Genomic DNA, 25423 nt, shown 5'->3' on the forward strand with positions numbered 1-25423 from the left:
TTGTGAATCGTGGCTTCCTGTATACTTAAAAACCAAGTTCAGGTTCTGGTTCAAGGCTTTTATTGTCCTAAAACGGAAATGTTTTGATCATGGCACATTAAAAACATTTGTCAAATTATGCTCACGATAAACAGGATATACGCACTAGTGATGTCAGTTTTCCTCTATAAATCCCATTCAAATTTCAATGCTTTATGATTATTATTTTTGAATACATTTGAATATTTTATATAATTATCCACCTGTTTCCGCCAGGATTTACTGTAGAATTATCTGTGGGACACATCTGGTTAACAGCAGACATACAAGCTCACGTCGCAGATGCAACCGCTGTGAGCTTGTAGATCACTGCGATACCGGAAATGCCGCACGCCTTCTGCGCAATGCACGATGGGACATTGGAAACTTGTGGATATAAAACAATTTATAGTCATTCAATAATAAACACCTGCGCGCACACATACAAATACAAATAACAGGCTAAACAAAATAGTGAAACCATCTAAATTGGTTAAGGGTTATGGCTTTAATTTAGGTTCATTTTCAAGTTTTTTGATGAGAGGAGAGTAATATTATGCTACAACGTCTTACACACACAGACTTGACAAAACACATTAGTTGAAACATACCCCAAAAAAAAGTGCTGGCTTATATAACTTTGATATTCGGGTAGTGATGGAAACTCCATCGATTTATTGACTTTTCCTTTCTCCATACCAGGTTGCCAGGAGATAGCTGATGAGTTCCGCTCCCAGGAGATAGACGGACAGGCATTGCTCTTGTTAAAGGAGGACCACCTCATGAGCGCCATGAACATTAAACTGGGACCTGCACTCAAGATCTTTGCACGCATCAACATGCTCAAAGACTCTTAGCCAGGGAGGAACTGTGTGTGTGTGTGTGTGTGTGTGTGTGTGTGTGTGTGTGTGTGTGTGTGTGTGTGTGTGTGTGTGTGTGTGTGTGTGTGTGTGTGTGTGTGTGTGTGTGTGTGTGTGTGTGTGTGTGTGTGTGTGTGTGTGTGTGTGTGTGTGTGTGGGAGAGAGTGTATGACAGTGAGAGAAGCCCATCACCACAGCACTGATGACCACCTTACCTCTGCACTTGGATCTTATGCTCACCCCACCTTTTAGATCAGTTTCTTTGGCAGGCTATTGGACACAGCGCACACAGGCATATGCAAGTGACAGAAGGTACAACAAAACAACAGTCCAAAAAAATACTTAACTGCCTTATGCTGCTGCGTTCACAGTAGTAGCTACAAAGATACAGGATACCATTCTTTTTCTACTTAAGCCAGCGACATCAAGATACAAAGACACATTAAACGTGTGTAGCTGCTACAAAAGCGCCAACAGCTACAAGGCTACATAAAGTTGAGCTGGTTTCAACTTCAAAGATACAAACCTAAATATTTGCTTGTCTAGCTTTGTTTCCTCTTTGTGCTTTTGTATCTGCCAGTGTGAACGCAGCATTAAAGTATAAGTACATGTTATGTCAAAGGGCACGGATCCTTTTCTTGTGTTCTCTGGAGTGTCTAGGACAGGTGGATAGCTGCAAAAAATACATTCATGATGACATGAAATGTGGGTACATCTGAATGACTTGCATATTTGATTGCATTTATTATTATTATTATTATTATACATGTTAGTTTTGGGCTGTTTTTTCATGTCATTAATGTGTGTACTTAAGAGGGAGAGTGTGTAAGACTATTTGTGTTGGTGTTTGGGGACAGAAAAAGGTCTGTATGTTACCATTCTTCAATAGATGGTTATTTTTGCTTCGTTTCCCCATATTCCACCGTCAAGCAAAGCACCAGAAATGGTTGAGGCAGCTTCTTTTGACATTGATTTATTTTTTTGTTTTCCTTTTCCCCCCGTCCCTTTCCCTCAATTTATTTACCAAAATGCATAACTTATTTATAGCCAATCCCAATTTCACAGTGATGGAAGACGCATAAAGTTACCCTAAGCACTCTGGTGGGTTGATACTCACAGTACCACTTTTAGCACTTAAGTAGTCATTGATTTTATCCTTTTCTTTCTGCACACTACCTAGAGCTAGATCTGGAGATCAATAAGAACCTGTCTCCCAGAGGTTGGTTGCATCTGTACTGGTTTATATAGTCAGAGGTCTGTACATACTATTGGGAGGGGAAAAAAGACTGTTAATTGTGAGTCTGACAAGACTACCTGTGAGGAATTATATGCCATTTCCTTTGCTTTAAGTTATCTTTTTTAATGCTATTAATGTTTATTTTGAATTATGCAATTGTGTAAATATGATGACTCAAGGAAAGTTTTTTTTTATTGAGAAAAAAAAGTTTTGTGGCTGTGATGAGTTTTTTATGAGACAATGCTCTGTCAAATTACTGTATTTATCAAAGAAATGATTTGTTACTCAACATTTTCAGTGATAAAATTATCAAATTCACGATTTTGTCTTTCGTGTGTGTGTGTGTGAGGGAGAATGACTGATTTGCACGTTTAGAATCGTTTAGAATAACCAACAATAAAATCTAAATACTTATTAATAGGTTAGGTTACAAAAGCAGCTATTCCAGACCAGTACAGGCTCTCAAATGAAAATCTATTATGATGACTGGTAGGTCTCGTGTCTGGTCTCCCTCAGTCACAGTCAGTCAGTCCCTCCTGGTTGCCAGAGGAACAAGGAACCTTCCCGTTGTGTTGACCGTTATTATCACACTGTCTGCATCAGTCCACAGTGTTCCTATTATCCTGCAACACTGGGACCTCAAAGACGATGCCCGTGACAACAACACCGCTTTTTGTAAACAGTATAGGCTATTGAGCGTTTGTCCGACCTAGCCCTAAAACATGACACATGACAAGTCATGGATCAACTTCAGCCAGGTGTTTGCATTTTCTCCTTTTTTGACCTGTACGTCACATAAACGTGCTTATTTGAAATATAAAGTACTTGCCCTATGGCCATGGATGTTAAAATATTTTCCGGCCGCCTGTTTTTTATTACCTGTTTCTTCCATATTGTTCAATAAAAAGCATTTTAATCCGATTGGTGTCCATTCTCTGATAAAGTTGTAAATGTATCAGAGTGCAATACACCCCCCAACCAATAGGGTCACGCAGCTGAAAGCACGTGGAAAATGGCCACCGATCGGATAAAAATGTTTTTTATTGAACAATACGGAGGATATGTGTACTTCTGAGGGCCCGTAAAATATTGTCACATCCATAGCCATGGGTTAAGCCCTTTATATTTCGAATATGAACGTTTGTGTAGATGTAAGGGCCAAAAAGGGAGAACGTATAAAGACCAGGTTGAAGTTCATCCATGACGGGCGTGACAGACGACCGTCGTGCGATCCATGGCGAGTGTTTTTCATCGCTGTTTTTAAAAATATCTCCTTTCAGAACCTCGACCTATAGCGGAGGGAGAGGTTCCGTTCCGAAAGGAGCTGGTTATTGGCCCAGCTCGAATTCTAGTCTAATGAAAGACGCTTAGATTACAAAAAGAAAAATAACAAAAGTGTGGTAGGGTAGGCTACTGTACTGTTGCCGGTGACGCCCGGCCCACTGTTACGTTTTGTTATGTTTTGATTTGAGTATGGACCATACCACGTCAATGCACACCATGCTTTCTGATTCTGAATGAAACAGGAATAGGTTACCACTGGTACAGTTTAAAAAACGCCATACGCGTTCACATCCGCCATGTCACATTTAGAAATAGAGATGTAATTAAATCGAGTTAGATAACTAGTTAACAAATCTACGATTTTAAAAGTCCGCGCCCCTTCACAGAAGTGTAATGGTTTGGTCCTCTTTTAAACTTGAGCGCTGACGTTAACATACACAGTAAGTAGGCTACTGTAACTGACAGCCAGGTATTAGGTACGGTATGCAAGCAAGCAACGGTGTGTGGTGTAGAAGCATTGACAATTGACATTATTGGATCGTTTTTAATAGCTACTACTTAGGTGGCACTACTTGGTAAATTCGCATGACCAAAACCTTTGAAAAATAACAGCAGCAGCAGGTACCCGTACCTACGTAACGTAAGTAAGTGCATCTACAATATGTAATATATTGTTAATTTCCAATATTGTTATAAATGATAAGTTATTTGTTTTATGTGTTATAATTGTCAGGTTTTACAGCATTTAAATGTCTCATCTTGCGGGGATGCCAAATAACACACACGACGAGGCTGTCGAAGACACGCCCACTGCCGTGCCACATCTGGAGAAACTTGACTCTCCAACAGGTAAAACAGATCTATCATAATGGTGTCATATCGCAGTGGTTCTCAACCTGTGGGTCGGGACCCCCAGGGGTCCCCAAAATATTTTGGGGGTCCCCAGATGATTAATGTGCAACATTGTTTTCTCACTCAACAGTAAACAAACCAAGATAACGTTTAAGTGTATAGACTATAGAGGGTATCTGCACATTTCTAAAGTGACAATTTAAGGACTTTTTTAATACCTTTAAATTGACAAATTAAACATTGGCCAAATTGTCAAATTTTAGTGGCAGAAATTGTGAAAATAGCCGATCTACATGCGCTGTGAGCATGTAGATCGGCTATTACCTCAGTTATATAAACCAGGGGTCATCGGCATGTTGGCTTGTGGTGGACAGGACACACACACAAAATGTGTGGACAGAATGACCACGATAACAGCCAAGTGACAGGTCTGTAACTTTGAGAGAGTTGAACACTCTCAGAGTTAAGAGGGTCCTTGCAAATAAAACATTTGAGAACCACTATACTAGAATAAATCAGTGTCATATTCTGAAGAAATAGAGACTGACATTCAGTAATTGGGCCTTATAATCAAAATATTATTATGGTGTGTAAAAAGAAAATCAAAAATTTGCCACAGAGAAGACCAAGTCTTGCCAGGACACATGTGTCTGCATATTTACATATTGATGATCACTGATATAAACCTTTGAATTGAGGGCCTCTGCAGATTTGTGTGTGTGTGTGTGTGTGTGTGTGTGTGTGTGTGTGTGTGTGTGTGTGTGTGTGTGTGTGTGTGTGTGTGTGTGTGTGTGTGTGTGTGTGTGTGTGCGTGCGTGCGTGCGTGCGTGCGTGCGTGCGTGCGTGCGTGCGTGCGTGCGTGCGTGCGTGCGTGCGTGCGTGCGTGCGTGCGCGTGCGTGTGTGTTACCTGCTTATACTCAGAAGCTCAAGTTCAGTAAAAAGAATTCTGTGTCTGTCCTCTCTGAAGGTAGCCCACCTCAAAGTGCCTCTTTATCAGATATGATACAACTGGAGAACTGTGTTTCCAACATGAGTCTTGCACACGAGATAGTGGTGAACAGGGACTTCCACTTCAAACCCAACAACCCTCCAAAAGACGGGCAAGATAAACCACTAACCACACGTTTTTAACTTCCTCGTCATTTTTATACAATTAATTTATTCTAAATGGTGTCGTTTGCTCCTTCTATAGTCTGGAAGGAAGAATCTCAGAGATAGTGCACCGTGCATTTTGGGACTGTCTCAGAGAGCAGCTATCCAGCATTCCTGCAGACTATAACCATGCCATCATTCTGCTCCAGGAGGTCAAGACTGTGAGTATCTAACACAGGGGTCTTCAATGTTTTCAGGCCAAGGACCCCTTAACTGAGAGAGATGAAGCAGGGACCCCCACTAGGGCCATTACATATTGTATAAAATTGTGTTGCAGATTATGTTAATAGATTTCTTAGACAGCTTAGACATGATTGACAGCACTGTCATCATGTTGGAGTAAGGTGTATTTAACCACTTGAACCGTCAAATACTTATTTTCCCTCTACAAACCTCTTTGCCAAAAATAGAATCAGAAGTCAGAATAGGGGGTTCAAGTGGTTAATGTAAAAAACATGATCCTACCACAAATTACCCAAAGATTTGGCGGCCCCCCTGTAGTAACTCTGGGGACCCCCTGTTGAAGGTCCCTGATCTAGCATGATAGTACTGTAGTGGTGCAGGTACGGTCCAGGTGGTAGTGTCAACACATCAGCACCTCCAGAAGAACCACAAAAACAACAGGAAACAGAACCATTTTGACCCTGCAGTATCTGCCTGTTTACTGTTGCGTCTTTCTTATTCTTTTAACAATGACGTTACTAAGGTCATGTCTTTGTGTGGACGGTAATGTTTCTATTCTATGCTAGTCCATTAACATTGAATGCGGTCTCATGATTTACAATAGATACTGCAGTCTCTGCTCTTACCGGGCCACGTGAGACTGAGGTCTCAGCTGGACGAGGTTCTGGACCTGGAACTGATCCGTCAGGAAGCTGATCACGGTGCACTGGATCTCCGCAGACTGGCGGCATACATCATCAACACCATGGGTTCCTTGTGTGCTCCAGTCAGGGACCCAGAGATCAGGGCACTGAGGGAGCTCAGTGCTGACCCTGTGGAGCTCTTCAGGTGAGATTTCTGAGAACTAACCAGCTGAGGGTCATAAGAACCCTGAATCTCGCTAAGAACAATTTAGGGGAAGTTAGTAATGCCAGACTAACAGATGAGGAAAGATCTGACCATTGCTCTGAAAATGAAAAAAAAAAAAAAAAAAAACTGCATTGCAGAATTAATCCCAAGACTGTAGGGCAGTATTCATATTGGGGCAGTGTCAGGATTGGTTTCCAAAGCAGTAGGTGTCAATAGTCACTGTTTCAGCAACTACCTTGCATTTAGAAGTCCTTGGACATATTAGCACTGTTGGTGGAGATTTCTGACCGATACTGGATTTTTGGGGCCCACCCACACACACAAGACAAGTAATAGTAATAGAAGCGTAACATTTTTTAATTGTACAAAATTACATCAGTACACTTTATGGAATTGAGGAATTGAGTCAGTCATTATACAAATAAAAAATAAAAAAACAATATCAAAATTATACCAAGCATTTTGTTTCTGCATAATCTTCTATAAGAATTTTCATATCGCTGAATAAAGGGCAATATGGCCAATATCGGCCAATGAATGGGACAGGCTCTGGGGTTTTGGTCAGAGGGGAAGGCAAGGAGGAGTTTTTTGAGGATTTACTGTAATCTACCAATAACGTTCCCTTGTGGAATAGGAGAACTCCTCAATCAGCATGCCCAGCTGGAGCTGGGGTTTAACAGCCGTTTAAGTAACAAGAAATGGCACTGTCACCTCGACAATTACCATGGTGTCATGGAGGGAAATTTTGATTAGATAATCCAAAACATGTCAGCTTAATTACCTATTAGCACTTAATTAACTTAGTCATTTTCATCTGTAGAAGATGTCTTGTGAAGCATTTCACACCTGGCATGGGTGATGAGACTGTTTTTACATAGAGCTTGATAAAATGCACACAATCTAAATGTGAGCATAGTTCATTAATATCGGTCTAATCAGTGATAACAAGACACATTTGGCCCTTTTTGTCACCTTTCACTCAGGGAAATATTCTGTGTCCTGGGGCTGATGAAGACTGATATGGTAAACTTCACTGTCCAGAGCCTGAGGCCTCATCTTCTCCAGCAGGCTGTTCAGTACGAGAGAGCCAAATTCCAGCAGATTCTGGACAAGCAGCCAGGTGAGGTATCCCGGTTTTATAAATATCCATTTTAAAGAAAAGTCTATGTGGCTTTAATAACTATCGCCCCCTCCCCCATTGTGGATGATGGTTGAGCGTTTGTTTTATTATGTTCTCTGCCAAATTATGCCAATGTTATTAAGACAAATTCCCCTTTAGTGCTGATTTGATTGACTATGTGTCTCTGTAGCCTCTCTGGATAATACCACTGCTTGGCTGCAGACGGCAGCCCAAGAGGCATCGGTTGCCAGATCTCCTATTGCTTCTGGTCCAGAGACCAATGTTCCCAGCCAGCCTGGTCCAGTCAGCCCCACTGCAGTCCTCTCCCGGGCCTACCTGCGCCTTCTCCGCTGGGATCCACAGGACCAGAGGTATCCTGAGGTTAGTTGTGGCTTTTCATTCACAGGCACAAGCAGTACAGAAGGCAGGGGCGTCACAAGGGGGGGAAAAGTGGGACTGAGTTACTAGGGTCCAGTGCTCTGCTATTTTTTAAATGTCGTGAAAATTTGTGCAAATCTTTGAATATATGTATTTTGTAAGGGAACATTTGTAACTAAAATTTAGCTTCTGGGGGGAGGTCCCTGGAACTAAATATTTTGAGATGGGAGTCCGTGGCCAAATAGATAACATCTTGGGTGTCCTTAATGAAAACCACTGACATAGAAACATAGGTTTTAAAAACAAACACATTTTTCAATAGTTAAAGTACCCAGGGCCCAGAATTTGGTGCGACACCCCTACAAGCAGTACAGGAGGTGCTGTAAATATCTGGCGGAGACCGAGTGCTATTTTATCCAGAGAGCCGGTCGACCAGATATGTAGTTGTAGTTATATACTGTACTATCTGCAATGGCTCAAACCCAGTGTAATATTAACTTGTGCTTCAACCAATTAACCAAAGACTTGATTCTCTCTGTTCTATCTGCAGAAACTGAACTCGTTTCAGTAAGCCTTTATATTAAGTGTCGGGTCTATAATGTGTTATAACCACATTTATAATGCATTATGATGCACTTACATGGCATTTTATCACTTGTTAATGCATTAAAATGCACTTATAATGCTTCATAGCACTATAAATATAAATGTTTATAATTATGCACTTTTTTTTTACAACTGTACAAGGTTTATGAAGTATCATAACTTTTAATAATATAATGTATAAGTGTTGGCCATAAACTCAGTGGAACTACTAGGTAAGGTAACACTTTACTTAAAGGTTGGATCTTTAGTGCATTATAATCACATTAATAATGAATTATAACACTCATTATAAATGTTTATAGTTATGCATAACTTAAAACAAATACACTTTATAACTAAGTTAAGGTAGTTATGTCCTGTTCCACTGAGCTTATAATGCATTGTGACCAGCACTTATAATACATCATAACATTGTTATACATTGTCATACATGGTTATAAACATTTATCTATAATTTACGGTCCCATTACAGACCTTGCTGATGGATCGGGCTCGCTTGGACACCCTGGGACAGACCGTCAATAGGCTGGTCCTGGAGGCTGCAGTGCTACTGCTGACCAGCACTCACTGCGGCGGAGCGCTCTTTTCTCTGCAGGGGTTTGTAGGTAAACTCAAGCAGACCACCGTTGCCCTGCTGGAGGGCTGTCACAACAGGTAAGAAGAGAACGTGTTGATGTGTGCAGTGGCTGTCACTGGGGACAGGTAATGTATGGCAATGGAAAGCTCTGGAAGGGACAGGGGACAGGATCCATTATGGCAGGTTACCTATGGTAACGTATGTGAGTGGATTGGGCTACCCTCATTCCTTCCAGATCAGGAGAAGCTACATCATGACTTATATGATGATAATGCGGAACAACAGCTTGTGATTTAAGACCTAGGTACTGTCATAGGCCGTGGACCCCCAGGGGTTCCCACCCAGTTTAATTCCACTATAGTTTAATTCACTTAAAGGGGAATACCACTCATTTTCAACTTTGAACTACAGCCCTGTTTAAACAGAGCCAAAGTTCTGGATTATTTTTTCAAAAGTTACGTACATTTTTTAATTCACGGCATGTGAAAACAGCCACTTATTTTGTGTGCCGGGAGTTTTGGCATCCGAAACATTTTGCAAATTTCCCTGCTGTGAAAACGCATACTGTGATTTTTGATGATGCATGAAAGGAGCCAATAATAACAGTTAAAGCATTGTATTTGGGATTGAAAACAATCATAATGTAAAGGAATAGGAAATAAAACACAGCTTCACCTTGCATAAGGGTATTAATTATTTAGGCTAGAATCGCATGTCATTAATATTCCTTAGAGTTGTTGTGTTGAAATAAGAAAAACGTCCCCCCTTCTGTGTTGCCTAGAACTGGAGGATTGATTGTGGGGTCATGTGATCAGTGACATCATTAAGATGTACATCTTCATGATGTCACTGATCACATGACAAATACAAAAGAATACAAAAAATGTATGAGCAACAAGTCTAATTTCACCATCTATTTATCATTGCATTTAAGACATTTGTACAATTTAATTTAAACCCAAACATCCTTTCATATAAAGACTAATTTGTAATGGGGAGTCGATGGTCCAATTAAGGTAAATGTGGGGGTCAAACCATAACGTTGATTGATTTTTGATTGATTTGGCATAAACACGTTTTAAACCCCTTGCAGGAAAATGTAGAGCAACAGGGGAGGGTATTTATTGGTTTTGTTGTATAGTGTTTTAAATCATTGATTTTATTTAAGACCGAACAGTGTACAGATAATATTTACAGCCCAAAGACGTATGATCAAGCAGGGTGAAAAACATACCCTGACCTTACCTAATGGCTCTCTCTGGCTACAGGGACTTTGACCTGAAGGGGGCACTGCTGGGACTCTCAGAGCAAGTACTGGCACAGGTGAAGGAGGCACTGACCACCCATGGAGGAGCACAACTGCCTCAGGACCACCAGGATTTACTGAGAGGGCAGATATCAGACCTGTGGAAGACCAATAGTCCTGTTCGCTCACTTATAGGTCAGTTCTCAGCTGAAGAGTGGGAATGCCAAACACATACGTAAGGCCAGAACTCCTTAATTCTGTAATAAGCCTATATAACAATTTATAGCGGTATGTATAGCTGTTATTTAATTCTCGAGGGTACTATGTGTTCTTTATATTCTCAAAGTGGGGTCCGGGGAACCCCAGTGGTCCTTGAGGGGTTTCCATGGGGTCCTGAGCTAAATTAGTTAATATAGCATAAAATCTGTTTAACCACTTCAACTCTATTTTATACATTGGATATTGAAAATAGCAGATCTACGTACAAGCTTGCAACGGTCACAATGCAAGCTTGTAGATCTGCTGTTTTTATCTTGAAAAATAGTTTTTTCTTTTCTTTTTTTTTCTTTTTTTTTTACACAAATCTTTCATGGGGGTCGCTGGCCTAAAATATCATCAGATGGGGGTCCGTGCTATGGTCAAATACCCTTCAATATGGGGTTCCTTGACATGAACCACTGCTCTGTGGTTCCAAATGAGAAATATCATGTCTCCTCGGGAGTGACACGTTGTTAGCTTGCAGATCTGCGACTTTCACTACCTCTTAAAAGTAATTTTTCAATTGTCTGGAATTTCTTTTGAAATAATAATTAAACACAAAACCTAGGAAAATGAAAACTACTCGACCCACTGTTTGGGAAACAGTGCTAGTCTGTACTGTATACGCCTGCCCTACATAGCTTTGGTCCTTAGTTAATGAATGTGTGCTGCTGACATCTTTGTTTGACTCCTGCTCTCTGGGCTCTCTCCACTATACCCCCTGCAGGAGAGAGAGTACAGGGCTACCTCCAGGCCACGCTGCAGGGTGGAACCACTAAAAGGACTCCAGAACCGCCTGCCTGCCTGCGGCTGCTGAGCGCAGAGCTGGCCCAGCTGGGGGCGGCCTTCGGGCAACTGGTCCACTTCAACCGCTCTGTCTTCGGCCCCTTCTACGCCCCCATCCTCAGGACCATCCTGTTCCCACCGGGAGAGGCGGAGGCGGGGGATGACTCGCGCTAGGCTCAGCTCAATCAACCCATAGATAAGTGGTTCTCAACCTTTTCAGGCCGCGACGCCCCCAAATAATCATATTTGAACTGGGGACCCCCCACCCTTACGAGCACTACTTGGAGTTGGAATAGTTGTGGCATTACAATTTGTTTTTACAAGTCCTATTGTGAAAATAGCAGATCTACATGCTTGTGAGCATGTAGATTGGCTATTTTCACAATTTCTGCCTCTAATATTTGACAAATTGGCCAATGTGTAATTTCTCATTTTAGTCATCAAAGGTCTTAAAAGTCCTTAAATTGTCACTTTAGAAATGTGCATATACATTACCCTCTAGTCTAGTCTATAGTACTCTATACACTTAAACTTTATGTTGGTTTGTTTACTGTTGAGACAGAAAACAATGTTGCACATAACGTTAATCATCTGGGGACCCCCCAAAATAATTTGGTGACCCGCTGGGGGTCCCGACCCACAGGTTGAGAACCACTGCTGTAGATCACCTAATAGGTCCACCTTCATAAGCTGGCATCTAAAGTTCTTTATTTGATCTAAAATCTTAAATATGGCCAGTCAGAAAATGCATTATCATTTGTAAACTGAATAATTCATTTATATACCAGCCTTTAAAAGACATTTGGGTTTATGTTTTGTTATCAATCATAAAATCAGTGTATATAGCTTTTCCTTTTTTTAATGGTGAAAATATTGTGGAGAAAAAAACAACAACATTTTGCAAATGATGTTAACTAGCATGTAAATACAACACTTGAGCTTTAATCTCAATACTGGGATGCCATACTCAAAGGCAAACTCCACAAAATACATTGTTAATTAAGAAGACAACAAGTGGCCCATAAAGAACATAATGTGGGTCATTGTGCAGCCTCTTCTTTTTTTTTTCTTTCTTTCTTTTTTTCGTTTTAAGATTATGTTTTTCGGCTTTTTACCTTTATTGATAGATCTTAGTAGACTGACAGGAAATGGGGACAGAGAGAAGGGGAGTGACACGCAGCAAAGGTCGCCGGGGCCATTGTGCAGCTTTGAAGTGTACTCCATTATGTAGCTTTTACAACCCACACCCTTGAAGTTGCAATTCAAATAATGTGGGAGCGTAAATGTTACATAAGAGCTACAAGTGCGCAACACGCTGTGTTTAATTATGGATGTAAACAAAAGCAAAGCAGCAACCTGCAGCTTTAAGATGAGTTCTTGCGCTCTACATTCTGAAAAAGTAAAACGGGTTCTTCATTTGAAGAACATTTTCCGTGCTGTTTTCTATTTGCAGATGTGTTTTCAGTCCCTCTGTGTTTCTTTTTCTTTTCCCTTTGTGGCTTTTATTGAAAGCTTTTGTAATTAGCGTACATACAGGAACGGAATGCTTACAGAAATGGCATATTTAACCAAAAAACCTCTAAATGAAATCATGGATGAGGTCAGCAAATATACTGTTTGTCTTAGAGACAGAATTTACAATGTTATTCACTGGGTGTACAAAACATTAGGAACATCCTGCTTATATTGAGTTCATAATCCAAATATATGAAATAGAATATAATTGTTTTCTTTTAGCTTTCTTGTTGTTATCTGCATCTCTGCTTCATAAATGAAGTGGATTAAATAACCTCCTATCTGTCAAAAGTTTAACCAGGGTTATGGTAAATTTATGCTCCGTTGTACTATGGTCGCATGCCAAATAGCAGATCTACAAGCTCACAATGGGTCACCTCTGTGACGTGTTGTGAGCTTGTACATCTGTAATTTTTGGCATGTATGACTAAGTATTTGGCTTCAGACTCTTTCCCAGAGACATAGTTTGTTCCTAATGTTTTGCACACTCGAGGGCTGTATTTTGATTGTCTTAGTTAAGTACCAGCTCTTATGCCTTAACTTAAAGGCCTGTCCATACTGTCACGAACCTTTCGTCGGAGAGTTCCGACTTTCTGATGTGCAGCCTTAGGAACTCTAATTTGGAATGCTTTATAATGCTTTTCAGAAGATGCGAGTGGCCTCATTTTGTAGTTAAACTGGACCTTTCCGACGAAAGGTTTGGTGGTCGGAGACAGTATGGACAGGCCTTTAAGTTAAGGCATAAGAGCTGGTACTTAAGACAATCAAAATAGAGCCCTGTGTTAACAATAAGCCTGCTGGTGCATTGCCTTTAGTAGGTAAAAACATCAGCACTTGCAGAACTTTAACCTTGATGCTGCATTATTTTGTAATAACCTAAAGGCTGTAGTTATCATCTTGATTACCTTTTCGATTAATCAAATAATTGAGACCCCCCCCCCCCCCACACACACACACACATACTGCATCTACAAGCTCACAACTCATCGGATCATACCACGTTGTGAGCTTGTGGATCTGTTCTAGTTTTTCGCCTAATACATGCCAAAAATAGGGATCTATGATTAATCGATCCATTTATAAAATAATAGAATACCGGTATATATATTTTTAATAATCACTTAACTTGATTAGTTGCACCCCTATTATCAAGGTTAAACCTCTGTCAGTGCTGGTTACTGGCATTCATTTATTTCTGCTTGTAAGTTGCAGCAAGACCCTGCACCAAATATGTCAGTGGTTCTCAACCTTTTCTATATCAGAGGCCAAAGCTTTGGTGGTCCAGTGGCCCACCCACCTGACCACAAATTAACACCACAGCCATGCATTCTGTTTTATTTTGTTTTATATAATGATCAATCAGTTGATTGTGTTCCGGATTGGACCGATGGAACTTACAGCAGGAGCACGATGAAAACTCACTTCTCAAGGTTTTAAAGAAAACAATACCATACAGTTGTATTTATTTTTTCAACATATTTTCTTTATATCAATGTTATTATATAATTGGCAAAACACACTTTAATGATAATATTATCACATTAAAGTGTGTTTTGGAGGCCCACAGGTTGAGAATCACTGCATTATGTCACATGATGACAACCACAACACTCCACAGGCTGGGAGATGAGTGGAGTCATTTGGTCTGTTTCACTTCCCAACCACACTCAGGATTATTATCAGGAAAAAGCAACGTACCAAAGAAATTATGCAAATAATAATACTGTAAATACCGTTATTAGATTGTAATTGATGTTTTATTTTTCTCCCTTCATTGTCTTTATCTTATGTGATGTGAGATTGTTTAAAAATGAGCATGTATAACGTAAGCACTTATCATAAAAAAGTGCAGCACTTTTAAAGATGAACCAAATATATAGTAGTATACTGTACATTAACGGTCTTGTGATTCATGTTGTGTTGTATGGCTTGATCAGTTACTCTGTAATATATTCAACCGAAAGCAAGCAAAGGATATACTTGAAAAGGATTCTTCTTTTTTCCCATTGTATTATTTAATTTCATTTATATATTGCTTTGAAATTTGAAACAGTATCACATTATCATTGACAAACCATACTCTGTCCACAAACATGGGCAAAGCATTGTATGCTGGTACAGTTTTTTTTCTCTACATTTTAATTACATTTCTGTATACCCTTAATAATTCTCACAGTAACAATATCTCCAATAGACCTGAATCAATAGAAATGCTCTCTATAATGCTCTAATGTGTCTCTATGCATTACAGTACCTACATTGACAAGATCAGACAGTCACAAGGAGGCCGTTAAATAGACCTGACCTTTCTGACTGACCTTTCTCAAGACAGGAGTGAGAGACAGGCCCTACCTAGCCAATGCTAAGCGGGTTACCTTCTTGTGTGTGTTGGGATTCATATTGGGTCAGTGTAGGGAGAAAGGGGTGCTACATATAGCGTGAGATCTAATTGGCAAAGGTAGTTCTGTTTGGCTTCGAGCACTTCACGCAGCGCTTACCTCTTCTTATTTTCTCTCTTGTTTCTTTCTATCTCTTCCCACTCGTCTGCCCCTTGCTACTTTTACACACGCAAACGCACTCACATCGGCTGCTCCCCTTCAACTCACAGCCTGGTATCCGGAAACTTGAAGGTTGGAGTGAGCTACACAGGAGAAACACTGATGTTAAAAAGACCAGAACATGCACAGCCATATCATGCCACCAACAACTTGTGTTCGCTTTATAAAGCTTCTGCTCATTAAAAATGTAATGCTTTCATATTATGCATCCATACTAGAGCAGGTTGAAAGTGTCTTGGCGACATACACACAAAGAACGAACATCAAATTACTAAATGCCTGAGAAATGACGACGGTGGATACATGGATGGATGAGTGGAGTTGCCGTGACGTGGAACGAAGAGAGGAGAACATAAAAATAAAGCAAAGCAAATGGGACATGGGGTGAAACGAAACAAGACACTGCTACAGTACATACAGAGACCTGCGACAAGGCCAAGTGCATCGGAGTACAAAAACACAAACGACACACTGCCACATGCATCAGTCCGTGGAAGCTGACGGTTAACAGTCAGAACACAGCGCCATAAGCACCACACACACAGGCCAGCCAATGCCTCCCAGGCGGTCTCCAGAGAGACCTTGTATTCAACAAACACTGTCTTCTGGAGAGGGGCTCAATGCAAATACCTCACTACTCCTGCAGCACGCACACAAACAATAATGAGGACAGTGATGTAACAGTCCAAACCCCTCGATGAGGACATGACAAGTAAACAAGGCATACAGCACGCACAGTAGGTAGTAGTGCAGACGAGGGAGAACCCACAGGGCTATGTGTGCAGACCCCCAGACGAGCGTTGAGTCACAGTGCATAATAAAAGCATAAAACAAAATGGTGTCAGAATTTTCAGCATATCAAATCCATTTTCCATGGACGTGGTGCCCAGCAACATTTAGATTTGGCTCCTCAGAAACAGGGAATTGCTCGCTTCCGCTGCTCGTCATTTCCCAAGTGACACACTTTCCACAAGCCCTACCTAATGTTGAATTGATGTGAGACGGCATGGATAGCTACCCGTGTAATCACGATAATAAGATGCTATGTTGGGACATGTGCAGCACTTTGTGCTTTGGCTGACTAACACGTTAGAATCAAACAAAATCACTCTGGGGATATTACATGTCGATGACAAAAATAGTCTAAAGGGTGATTTATGCTTAGTTAAGCGCCGGTGACGCGTACCAAAAATACCTGATCTACAAGATCACAATGTGTTGCCCTAGCAACGTGTCTTGAGCTTGTAGATCTTCTATTTTCAGTGTGCTACACGGCATGCAACCAAGTATAACTCAGGCTTAAAGCAAATCCAATACCACTATGCTCCTGGTGATATTGTTTCTTTCGTTTCAATTTGCATCTGGTTATATCAGTATTAGCATTCCTTCATGTTCCCCCCTTTTTTAAACATACTCTTGACAAAGTGTTTCTCTAAACCCCTGCCCATCAAAAAAAAAAACATTACAAATTGAATAATATTTGCACCATAAGAAAGAAAAAGCAGTCATTGAAAGGGATAGTGCCATGTTTTAACACAGTGTGTTCTGCATTTGACAGCTGCAGACTCTCAGTGCTACCATGGATGCTGAGAGGCACAGGGGCAGTACAACAAAGGCCAGGCTGAGTAACAGGCTACACCGTCTTCTTCGTGGACAAAACTGTACCATCATAGAAACGCCACTCCTTTTCCACGGTTCAAATTCTGGAAATTCAGAAGTCCTGTTGAGTCTTTTCAAAAAGCAAGGAGGGAGACGTGCAGTTGTGGAGGGTGGGAGCTGTGGTTTGGTATCGGAGGGCGAAGCTCAGCTGATTATAGGTAAACGGACAAGTAATAAGGCTACTGTCCTTAAGAGCGTAGGAAAATGTGTCCTCCTGTGTGTGTGTGTGTGTGCGTGTATGTGTGTGTGTGTGCGTGCGTGTGTGTGTGTGCACAGGGGCCACACAGGGCTCAGTACTTGGTCCATTTTGACACTTTAGACATCAGTGAGAGATTGATGAGCGATCCATCACATTATGATTATTGTACAAATGCGTAGAAAAAACGTTGCTGCTTTTGTCTTTCCACTGGGTAAATCTCCATCTTGCATCCCATGCTAGCAAAACGGCCTCCTCATAGTGCCTCACAGTGGTAGATGCCTGGTATGACAGGACAAGCTACAGATGGGAAAAGGGAAACACATTAACTGTCTTTGGGGCAAAATAAGTGACATGAAATGATCCAGGGAGTTAAAAGAAGATAAGGGAGAAAGTGTTTTTTAGAGAAGGACCAGAAGCCATAAGGTCAGGTGTAACTGGATAGGCTAGGTAACACATTTGGGAATTAACTGTTGGCTTTTTTTCTCCTTTCCTCTTTTTTTAACCAAACGGGCCCATTCACAGTTTCTTAATATCGGCCCCTTCAGCAATACATGATGGATTGTAACAAAGTCTCAAGTTTAGTTCACATCGCCAACCTAGCCATAAGTCAAACAACGCTAATTCAGCGTTAGGCCGGGGGTGGATTGGCTTTCAAAAAGGTGTGAATATTTTAATAAAACAGCACCTCTTCAAAGATGAGGAGGCTAATGCTGGGGTCGGGAGGATTAGGATGCAGACGCAAGATGTCAGTCAGAGGAGGAATAGGAGGAGGCAGTTTGGTTGAGAGGGCGAGGCCCCTTGGAAAAAATGTAGAGTACAATCCAGGACCAATCCATTCCGGGCTGCCATCAAGGGCAGCAGCAGCAGGAGAGAAGGAGGGGTTGGAGGCTGCCAAGGGGATGTGGTGGTGCTTGGGGGAGAGGGGGAGCCGGGGAGGAGGCGGTCATGGCAGGTGGAAGGTCGGCGTATAGGTCGACGGGGCAAACGAGTGGGCACGGGGGTAAGTGGGCAGCCCTGCAGAATGCTATACCATCACAGTGAGAAGGCACAGGTCTCACGTGTATGTATGAGAGTGGCACAGAGAGAGAGTTTGTGGGGGAGAAGGTTTAGGTAGAGACCACGGGGCAGGATGTTGCTGCAAAGGGGTGGCAGAGAGGAAACGGGGGTTTGGGGTGGGCGCGGGGGCGGGACGGGGCGCAGGTATCAGTTATCAGAATATGGTGGTCTCGTACTTGGTGCTGGCGGGGCGCCTGTTGGAGTCCCGGTGGTCCAAGAGCCAGTTGGTGCTGCCCAGGGACTGCATGTCTGGGTCCATCTCCAGGGGGTCCATCTGCCGGGGGGGAGGGGGGAGGGGGGTTGAGAGGGAGGACGTGAGACTGGTGGAGGCAGCGTTAGGGGGGCCGCGGCCACGGCCACACACTGACATGTCCTCGGCTCACACACGTGCATGTGGATCAGAGGTACAGTCCAGTGATTCATGGTAGCGTCACAGACAAGCAGGGCTCAAATCCACCAGCATGGGTTATGATGACGTCTGACAAGCAGGTCCACTAGAGGGGGGCGGAGTGCACATGTAACAAACAGCGAAACAAGCCGAAACCATGGGTTCAAACAGAGTGATGGCAGCGTGCGCTCTTAACACGGATAGGTCTTGCCATTATGACATTGCCGAAAGATGAGACCGTTAACAGTCGCCTGCAAGGCTACATGTAAGATTAATGTCATTCAGTTACGGGTTTTGTAATGCATCATACATATTGTATTCATCATAAACATGTTAATTAGAATAAGCAAGATTGCCTTTTAAAAAAAATCTGATCTTCACCTATATATCCTGTTCATGGAAATCCGTGTTTGTTAAAGAAAACATTAGAGAAAGTAAATCCAATATTACATTTCCAGAAGCTTTAGAGGAGAAGGAACTTACAGAAACCACTTCAACCAACTACTTGGTGATGACTGCTACACAATTAACACCTGCGATTTAAACCAAGCACCTCATGAAAACCTTATAAGTAATGGAAGTCACAGAAAGACTCTCTCTTCCCTGAAAAACCACATAATCACCAAAAAAAAAAAAAAAGAACAGAGCTAGTAACGTCTAAAAAAAACATAAGATGGAGATGAGGGGATGAGAAAGGAACAGTAACGTGGACAACGTTTGTGTTCGGAAATATTCAGGGCAACGGAACCGGGAGATAAAAAAAGTGCACTGCGGCACGCCAGAGCAAGAAAAGGAAGGGAGAGGGGGGAGGGGGGGTGATCACATGTGTGAATGATGGAGGGATGAATAGAGGAAAGGAAATAGAAGGACCTGGACTCCAGGGCTAACAGAGTGCAACGGGAGGAAGGAGGGACGGTGGGTGGTACACGTGTGACAGTGACAGCAGCGGCATTCTAGCGGAGGGCCACCCTGGAAGGCAGGACGACCAAGAAGACAAGAATAAAGAAATGTTAAAAAGGGGGGGGAGAGAAAGAAGAGGGACAGAAGCATTAAAAATGTGCACCAAATGGAAAATAAAGGAGTCTAAATAGTATAAGGGGGGGGGGGGACCAAACATCCACTTCTCATCCAAAGGGGAAGCCCCCTCCCCCTAAGCAGAATAGAGTAACGAAGTCATGACGTCACTCGCTCATCCCCCGGTTCGTGGAAGTAATTTCTCTATGGAGAATAACATTGAGTCATCTTAAAATCGTCTCATATAAGCATTGTGGTCCAAAAATAAACAAACGGTCTCTGCGATATTGCCGGGGAGGTGGCTCTGTATGGTTTATGATAGTCACAGTCACTAATATTTGATACAGTCTGTTTCTGGTGAAAATGTAACTAATTTGGCGACAGTTACATTATCGTTTTCTCACCATCAGTTGATTCTTCATATCCATATGAGTCAAACCGCTGAGATAATTTGTTTATGTTTGGAACACAGTTCTTATATGACACGATATGAAAAAAGTCTATGGGAATCCAGAATGGGGGGAAAAAAACTTGAACCAGGTAGAATGTGCAAATGATGTCAAACTTCCCAGCTCTATTCCTCCTGGCAAAGGGAGATAGTGTGGCTTCTGGTATTCAGAAAGGACTACCCGGTTATACCAAATGTTATGTTTTGTTGTTGGTGTTGTTGTTTTTTTACATTAAGAAATGCCAGCACTACTACTCGTGTTGTTGGTATAATTTGTATAATGTGTCTTTGAAGAAACCCTATCGCATTATGGTCCACGACCCATTTCCAACCTAAGTCAACTATGACGTGTGGCATACTTCAATGTCAAATCAAAGACAGCGAGTCACCGAGTACATAAAAAAACACCCCCCAAAAAGGAAGGAAAACTGCTGATGAGTTTTTCGCCGGCCGTTTGCTCTGAATCCGAGGCCTCGTCCCGGCTATACCACCAGTTTGCACCCATTATGCATCTCAGTGATTACTCCATATATTATCTTTATGGGGCGGATAGTAAAGCGAGAGCTGATTTGTGGGGCCCGCAGGAGCACGTGGCTCGGCAGCGTGCACACGCACAGTGTGCCCAACGGTGCAGTTCTCTCAGGTGACAGTGATCACTGAGTGCTCATTACATGCAGCGGGAGAGGTCAATACATCAGTGCGTATAGCTCTAGGGGGGGGGGATATGCAAACATTTATACGCAACGTACTCAAGTCCACGCTGAGCAAACATAGGATGCACACACGGCGCCTGCGGGAGGGAGACAAGCGCTCCGAAGTGTCCCAGGGGAAATCATGCACCCCCTGACTGTAAGCAAGAAATAACGCTACGCATTAATCATGTGTCTCTCGCGTATGCCCCGCAGGAGAGAAACAAATAAAATTACCCTCTATCCGAGTGACTCAGAGTTTGGAGTTTGGGGAGAGTGTGTGTGTGTGTGTGTGTGTGTGTGTGTGGGGGGGGGGGGGGGGGGGGGTGAAACTGGCCAAGATTGGTAGAGAAATAATGAGTCATCACTTTCACCGATGCGCACAGCAAATCTTCCTTTGTAGGTGGCAGAGGGAAGCGTCAGTCACAGGCTGGTCTGTGCCTCCTGATCTGGCTATATGGAGGCACACTGACATACCTCTGGTCTAATTTGAGCCGAAGGGCCGGGGGCACCTTCAGAATAAATACAGTAGAGGCTGAGGCACATGCAAGCACACATGCACACACACCTCTCTCCACCAAACCCGCTCAAGCACACACACCCACACACGCACGCACACGCGCGCACACACACACCAGGGGTCATCGCTATGTTGGCTAGTGGTGCAACGCACATACAAAATGAGAGGACAATAAACGTTACCAGAATAAAGAGATAGCCCTGAATGACCATAACAGGTCTGTAACTCTGAGAGTGTACAAATGGAACCAAGTGGACTTGGTTCCATTTTTACACTCTCAGAGAGATGGTGGTCCTTGCAAATAAAATATTTGAGAACCACTAATACTAGTGCCATAGTGTTGTAGTACACCTAACATTTGCCACAGACAAGGCCAATAAGTCTTTGCCACGGACACATTCGCCAGTGTACTGACGAAATGACTAAGAGAGCTGTTGAAAATTGTGAGGGGCACATCTTTTTTTATATAGGCTAGTAATAATGAACATTCTTTTTATTATCTATAATACCTACAACAGATGCCAGTTTTGGGAGCTGAAATAACAGCTGCTGCTACTGCGCTGTGGTTTAGGTGATTTTAAATTGCAGATTAGACGAGAGTAATAATAATCAGAAAAGTATTATAGGGGGAAACTGTGTTTCAATACTGTTATTGTAATCTCTATGACAATAATAATATTCAGCCAATATTTGTGTTGTTTTGGATATTGTCTTGACTTTACATAGAATATAAACTGAGGGGGCACAACTTGCAACTGAGGGTGCGATGCCCCAGCAGGCCCCCCCGTAGCGCCGGGCCTGACTGACATATTGATGACCCCCGGCACACACACAGCACCATGCTTTCTTCATAGGATGGTGGCACAGATAAGTATAGGTATAGGCAGGGACGTGCTGGCCATTGGGAAAAGCGGGACAACTCCCGAACGGCCGGTTCATTCCCGGCCGGTCCAGGCCTGCCATTAGGAAAAAAATAAAAATAAAATGTCTGCCTTCGTTCCAAGTAAATCGTCACTGTCGGGCAGAAACCTTGTATCTCCAAGTTTCAAATTTACTTTGCTTCATCATACAAGGCCGTTGCACAAAAGTAGTGAAAACAGCAGATCTACAAGCACACAACGCCTCGCACCGCAAGGCGTTGTGTGCTTGTAGATCTGTTTTCACTAGTTTAAATCATTTTTAAAATGATAAATACAAAACAAACGGTTTTGGACATACAAGGTTTCCACCCGACAACGACGAAATATAACAACAAAAAAAAAAGAAAAATGAGGGCCACTCCAACTCTTTTTCCCGGGCTGAATCAGGGGCCCAGCACGTCCCTGGGTATAGGAATATAGGCATAGAAGTGCCCCACTTCTATGTCCACCGCAGCCACTTGTACTTTCTTAGGGGACACTGTGACACTTAGTATTGACACTTAGTATTGACACAGACGCATCATGGAGATCGATTACTTTCTCTTCCATGTCGGACACTGAAAGCACAGCGCTGCTCTGAATGGAGAAGTACATTCTCTACACGTCACTGGTTCTCAACGCCGGGTTCCGCCGTTCCCGGGACCCCCAGAGGGTCCAAGCAGACCTTCACGGGTCAGTAACTTTGAGAGTGTACACAAATGGAACCCATTTGTACGCTCTTAAATGAACACAGACAATCTTACAGGGTAGATTGGGGTCCCAAGGGTCTAAAATATTGCCAATTGTTACTTAGAATAGTTACAGAACCTATTAATGCCGGGAAAGCATCGCGCTGGCTATTCAAAAATAGCAGATAATACAAGCTTGTACATCTGCTCGTTTTTTAAATTTTGAAAAAGATTGTTTGAAAAATGCTGAATCATTTTGAATTACGAGAAGGTTTGATAAAGTTACTGATTTAGAAGGTATTTGTAGAATCGCCCTCTGGTCTTAACGGGTTAAGGGTCCATTTGGACCCCTGGTGGGCCCCGGAGCAGACGCTGAGAAGCAGTGCTACTCATGTATTTGTGTGGGTGGTACTCACTGTCGATCTCCTCATGCTGCTGCTGTACAACTGAGACACAGGTCGGCTGGTTTTGGTCTCAATGACCTCTGAGGGCAGAGTTGAGGGCGGGACAAAGTGTCTGGCTCTGGCCTGCATAGCCAGCTGATAGGCCACCTCAAACGCCTGTCCCAGTGTTAAGATGATCTCATAGGTCTGGGTCTGTGGAGATGAAAAAAATAACAAGATCAGGCACGTATCACACACATAGACATCAAAAGGGGCTTGAGCCCTTGCCCTTTTACCCGTCTGTAAAAAGTGCCCTCTCCAGACCATGAATGCAGTTTTTACTATGTTGAAAGAATTGCCCTCTCTGTGTAGAAATCCATGCCTGTGACGCCACATCTCCAGTACTGACTTGATTATGCTTAGTTCAGTGTGGTATCGAGGTCGAAAATAGCCGACCTCCAAGCTCACAACGTGTCGCAGCGCAACACGTTGTGAGCTTGGAGGTCTGCTATTTTCGATATTTTCACCAAAAGGCCCTTTTATAAATTTCAGCCCCTGCCTCTCTAACAATCTCTGCACGTCCCTGAACAAGATCAGTTTAAGCAGTGTATTGAATACAAAACGGAGGGGCCCTGCAGTTGGAGAGGCAAACAGAGGGAGAGAGAGAGAAACAATGGGTAGGAAAAATCGGATAGGAGTCAGAAAACTCAACAACAAATCCCAAAGCAATTGTTTTTGCCGCTGTTCGGTCTAGCGGTTCGTGTTTTGATTGACTGTCGCAGGAGGTCTGCAGCTTCTGGTGTTTCTGTTATTCGAGCCTTTCGTTTTCTCTCTGAATCTATTCGTGTGTGCTTTGCAGTTGCATAATCGATCTGTTGTGAAGCATTGCGTTATAGGCCAGTGGTCCTCAAAGTGGGGTCCAGGGACCTCTATGGGTCTTTGAGGGGGTTCCAGGGGGTCAAGGATGGATTGCTAGGAACCAAAGTTCTATACCGTAACTAAAGAAATTGCATGCAAGGTGAGATATGATATATGATATGATATAGTACTTTATTGTCAGTTCACACTGAAATTTGTCTTGCGACACAGCAGCCATGTATGCAAAACACATATACAAACATTTGACACAAGGGAACAAAAAAACAGGGTTACATACATAAGGATAACACAGACAAGAGCAATGTCCACCGCTTAGCCTACCTATGGCTAAGCTCCTGATTAAGCCTTAAAGTCGACTGATGAACAAAGGACCTTTTTAGTCTGACCTTATTGTATTCTGGAACACTGTATCTCCTTCCTGAAGGCAGCAACCTATATTCTCTATGCAACACATGGCTACTGTTAGAGGTAATATTTCTTGCCAACCTTAGAATGCTGTTGTCATACTGTATGTAGTTGTATATAGCCTCTGAAGTGGTTGTCCAACTATCTTTGAACAAATGTTCAGTTGTTACAGTAGTTGTGACTTGTGCTGCAGACAAGCATCCATACCAGGTGGTACTACAGTACTGAAGAACACTCATAATAACAGAAGTGAAAAACAGAAGTTTTTCACTTCTGATAACAGATAAGAGATCTCCATCATCCATTGATTGCTGTTTTGTTTGACTACACTGGTTTAATCTAATCACTTATAAAGAACAGTGTCAGTCAGTCAGTCCTGAAGATTGTATTCGAGAAACAAATCGGCTTTGCCTGCAGTCTGAACAGAGCCTCTATCTGCTTTGTGAAAAGAGTCTTTCTTTGCTATTAATATTCTGAACTTTGGACTGCTTTGCCCCACAGACCTTGGCTTAGCTAAATCAGTAACAGCTTTTGAATTACTTCTTTAATGGAACTCACTTTAATCATGCTAGAAGCTATTTTATTTTCCCTTAGTTCCTTTGTGTTTCCAAGATATCCTATAATGAAACATTTGGTCAGTGGCAGTATTATAGGCATTTCTACCCCTAAGATTTTGGCCGGTGTATGAATTTCCAAGGAGACCTATTATACCCAA

The 25423-nt window shown here is 42.4% G+C and overlaps 3 protein-coding genes across 3 annotated transcripts in view; 2 read left to right on the forward strand and 1 right to left on the reverse strand.

Moving 5' to 3' along the window:
- phc2b (polyhomeotic homolog 2b) overlaps window positions 1-2416 on the forward strand; it is a 61612-nt gene extending 59196 nt beyond the window's left edge. Inside the window, exon 15 of the mRNA XM_080728534.1 lies at window positions 721-2416. Coding sequence (XP_080584660.1) covers window positions 721-875 — 155 coding nt within the window. The 3' untranslated portion in view covers window positions 876-2416. The remainder of the gene's footprint in view (window positions 1-720) is intronic.
- Window positions 2417-4166: 1750 nt separating this feature from the next.
- On the forward strand, window positions 4167-11581 carry LOC308287177 (T-complex protein 11-like protein 1; the record flags this gene model as incomplete). Its single annotated transcript, XM_080728295.1, has 9 exons — window positions 4167-4248; window positions 5220-5352; window positions 5445-5565; window positions 6192-6415; window positions 7420-7556; window positions 7747-7937; window positions 9013-9194; window positions 10386-10558; window positions 11349-11581. The coding sequence occupies 9 exons, from the start codon at window positions 4167-4169 to the stop codon at window positions 11579-11581; spliced, it is 1476 nt and encodes a 491-aa protein (XP_080584421.1).
- A 3365-nt stretch (window positions 11582-14946) lies between these two features.
- Window positions 14947-25423, reverse strand: part of anks1ab (ankyrin repeat and sterile alpha motif domain containing 1Ab) — a gene marked incomplete at its 5' end in the record, with an annotated part of 82296 nt that continues 71819 nt past the window's right edge. The window contains 2 exons of the mRNA XM_080728297.1: window positions 14947-18668; window positions 23458-23637. Of these exons, the coding sequence (XP_080584423.1) occupies window positions 18549-18668; window positions 23458-23637 (300 nt within the window). The 3' untranslated portion in view covers window positions 14947-18548. The remainder of the gene's footprint in view (window positions 18669-23457; window positions 23638-25423) is intronic.

This window comes from Nannobrachium achirus (genome assembly GCF_963921795.1).
Source record: "Nannobrachium achirus genome assembly, chromosome: 6".
Taxonomy (NCBI): domain Eukaryota; kingdom Metazoa; phylum Chordata; class Actinopteri; order Myctophiformes; family Myctophidae; genus Nannobrachium; species Nannobrachium achirus.